This window comes from Anarrhichthys ocellatus, unplaced genomic scaffold, assembly GCF_004355925.1.
Source record: "Anarrhichthys ocellatus isolate YVR2014 unplaced genomic scaffold, GSC_Weel_1.0 scaffold4214, whole genome shotgun sequence".
Taxonomy (NCBI): Eukaryota; Metazoa; Chordata; class Actinopteri; order Perciformes; family Anarhichadidae; genus Anarrhichthys; species Anarrhichthys ocellatus.
In genome coordinates this window covers 2021-5065 of record NW_022284188.1, presented here as the reverse complement: position 1 = coordinate 5065, position 3045 = coordinate 2021, and the positions used below count along the sequence as shown (strand labels likewise).

Below are 3045 nucleotides of genomic sequence, written 5' to 3'. Positions count from 1 at the left end.
ATGTTACTGATGTAGCTGAGAGTTGGGATGTTACTGATGTAGCTGAGTGTTGGGATGTTACTGATGTAGCTGAGTGTTGGGATGTTACTGATGTAGCTGAGTGTTGGTGGCTCATAATTAAAGATAATCTCAGTATTAAAACAAAAACTAAATCTCCTCATGAATGTGTGTTTAAATTAAAACCAGTCGGTCTTTAAGCTAATTAACAGTCGGAGCTATTTCAGTCTCTAAGACGCTCACAGAGATCTGTAATCCTGCACGCTGAGCATGATGGGAAACTCAACGATGAAGAGGAGGAGGTGGAGGGGGGGGTCGTTTCCTCTGTCGGCTCCTTCATTTCCTAGTCAAAGTGGAGGTTCGTCTCAGCTGCATTTGTTTATCAAATCACACCACAGACTCGTGCAGCAATGCATTCTGGGAAGCAGCTGCTGTTGAGAGAGGAACTGCTTTTAAATGAAGTCAACAAAACTCTCAATGTTTAAGAAACTTTAACGAGGGAATCCGAAATAAAAGTAAGTTGATTTTAAATCAGCTGATCATTTAAAAGGATCCTCTCAGGACAGCTGATACTTTAGCAATTATTAATTTATAGATGAATTAATTAATGAGCACAAGTGGACCCTGCAGCAGTAAAATGAGAGGTTTTCTAAAGGGACTGGCGCTCTGAAACACTCCCACTTTAGTCCACAGGGGGCGACAGAATCAACACTAACAGTAACTTTAAAGATTTATTATGGAAACAGCCCAACAAAGTCTACATGTTACACCTTTGTTCAAACAAACAGCAAACAAACATTTATGAATTTAGATCTTTAAGGCAATAAACACGTCAATAATCTTGTTTCCTGCTCAGTCATTGGCTGACGGACTCCTACATCCTGTTTGCCACGCCCTACTTCGCCTACGACATCTACGCCATGTTCCTGTGCTACTGCCACAGGCTGCAGGTCAAAGGTCACGAGGAGGTGGGCGGAGTCAGGTGGAAGGTAGACGGTTACCTGCGCAGAGAGAAGCTCATAGTGCTGCATCACGTCTTCGTGGTGGCCTTCTGCTTCCCCGCCTCGCTGGTAACTATGGCACGTTTCCTCTAGTAGCCAGGGTTAGCTTCACGGCTAGCGTTAGCATCTGAGGAGAGGTGAATCATCAGCATATTGTTTGACTGTATACAGATGAATTATGAAGCCCAATATGTAGTACTGTTAATGTCCACTAGAGGCTGCAGTGTTTATTGTTATTATTATTGTTATTATTATTAATATTATTATTAAATATGCAATATCCAATTGATTAGGTACACCTGGCTAATTCTAATACAGTCTAATACAAAAACACTCCGATTGATACTTATAATGTTATGTTGTTTTTGTGTGTTTGTGTGTGTGTGTGTGTGTGTGTGTGTGTGTGTGTGTCAGTATTGGAGGCAGGGTAAAGGTGATTTCTTTCAGGGCGTGTTGTTTCTTGCTGAGCTCAGCACGCCGTTCGTCTGTCTGGGGAAAGTCCTGATCCAGGTGAGCCGACGTGTTTTTAAACTCCAGATCAACGTGATGATAAAATAATTAATTCAAGTTTAATGAAGTTAAATATGTCTTCTTCTTCTTCTTCTTCTTCTTCTTCTTCTTCTTCTTCTTCTTCTTCTTCTTCTTCTTCTCCTCCTTCTTCTTCTGTGGTAAGTATGAGCAGCAGCACACTCTGCTGCACAAAGTCAACGGTGTCCTCCTGCTCCTCACCTTCTTCATCTGTCGGGTGTTGCTCTTCCCTTACCTGTACTTCGCCTACAGCAGGTAACAGAAGTACTTTAGTTCCTGAGGGAGTCACACCTGTGTGTTGTTGTTGTTGTTGTTGTTACTCCACGTTGTTCATCTGAATAAATATGGAGCTGAAAAGATTAGTCTATTAATCAATTAGTGTAACAGAGTACTTATACAGTGTGATATTAGTACTTTTACTGTAAAACAGTATTTTTACAATGTGATATTAGTACTTTTACTGCACAGAGTGGTATTAGTACTCTTATGCAGAGTATTTTCATAGTGTGGTATTAGTACCTTTATTGTAATAGAGTATTTCAGTGTGATATTAGTACTTTATGTTGGGAGAACTTTTTAACTACATGTGTTTGTTGCTTTCCTGATATTTTCTGTTTTGTTGGTTGAAAAAGAAGAAGAAAGTAATACAAAGAATGAATCATCATGAACGTCTCTGTTGTTGTTGTTGTTGTTGTTGTTGTGACCGGCTGTGCTCTGTGCTCCAGGTATGCGTCCGTCCCGGTGTACTTGGTGCCTCTGGAGGCCCCGTGGCAGTGTAACCTGGGGGCCGCTCTGCTGTGGCCCCTGCAGCTCTACTGGTTCACGCTGATCTGCAGAGGAGCTCTCCGCTCACGGTCGACGGTTCGATACCCGACCGAGACTGACTGCTGCCGGGTCTCGGGTCAAGATGTGAAGAAATCACCATGAACACGTTTTATTAATGTTTTATTAATGTTGTATTAATGTGGACTCAGAGAGCAGGTCTCTCTCTCTCTTTATGATCACGATCAACACTCAGGGATTTATTGATCAGGACAATAAATCAACTGTAACAATCTGATTATGAAGATAAATATTTAAATGTTATATTTAAAACAGATTTTTCATTTTCTGATTTTTTATTTGTTCAGCTGAATAACTGAAATTATAGAAATGATTGTCCCATAATATTAATGTTGTTGTATTTAATAATTAAAGTGTAATTTAACCTTTTAAATGCAGCTTTGTGTGGATTATGTTGTTTTGGATTTGCTGTTTTTCCTTTTAATCATTTGAATGTATTTGTTATAATTTTGAGGTGAACAACTTGTCAAACAGCAGTGGTGAAAAGTAACTAAATATATTTACTCAAAGTACATTTAAGTACAAATTTGAGGTACTTGATATAGATTAGTCCATTAATCAATTAGTGTAACAGAGTACTTGTACAGTGTGATATTAGTACTCTTATGCAGAGTATTTTCACAGCGTGGTATTAGTACTTTTACTGTAACATAGTATTTTTACCGTGTGGTATTAG

General features: G+C 39.3%; 1 protein-coding gene across 1 annotated transcript; it reads left to right on the top strand.

Moving 5' to 3' along the window:
- Nucleotides 1-853: 853 nt before the first annotated feature.
- LOC116379381 (ceramide synthase-like) lies at nt 854-2811 on the top strand (the record flags this gene model as incomplete). The annotated part of the gene is made up of 4 exons (XM_031841331.1): nt 854-1067; nt 1413-1508; nt 1672-1781; nt 2252-2811. Coding segments are annotated over 4 exons (622 nt in total), but the record flags the coding sequence as incomplete, so codon positions are not given.
- Between the last annotated feature and the right edge of the window lie 234 nt (nt 2812-3045).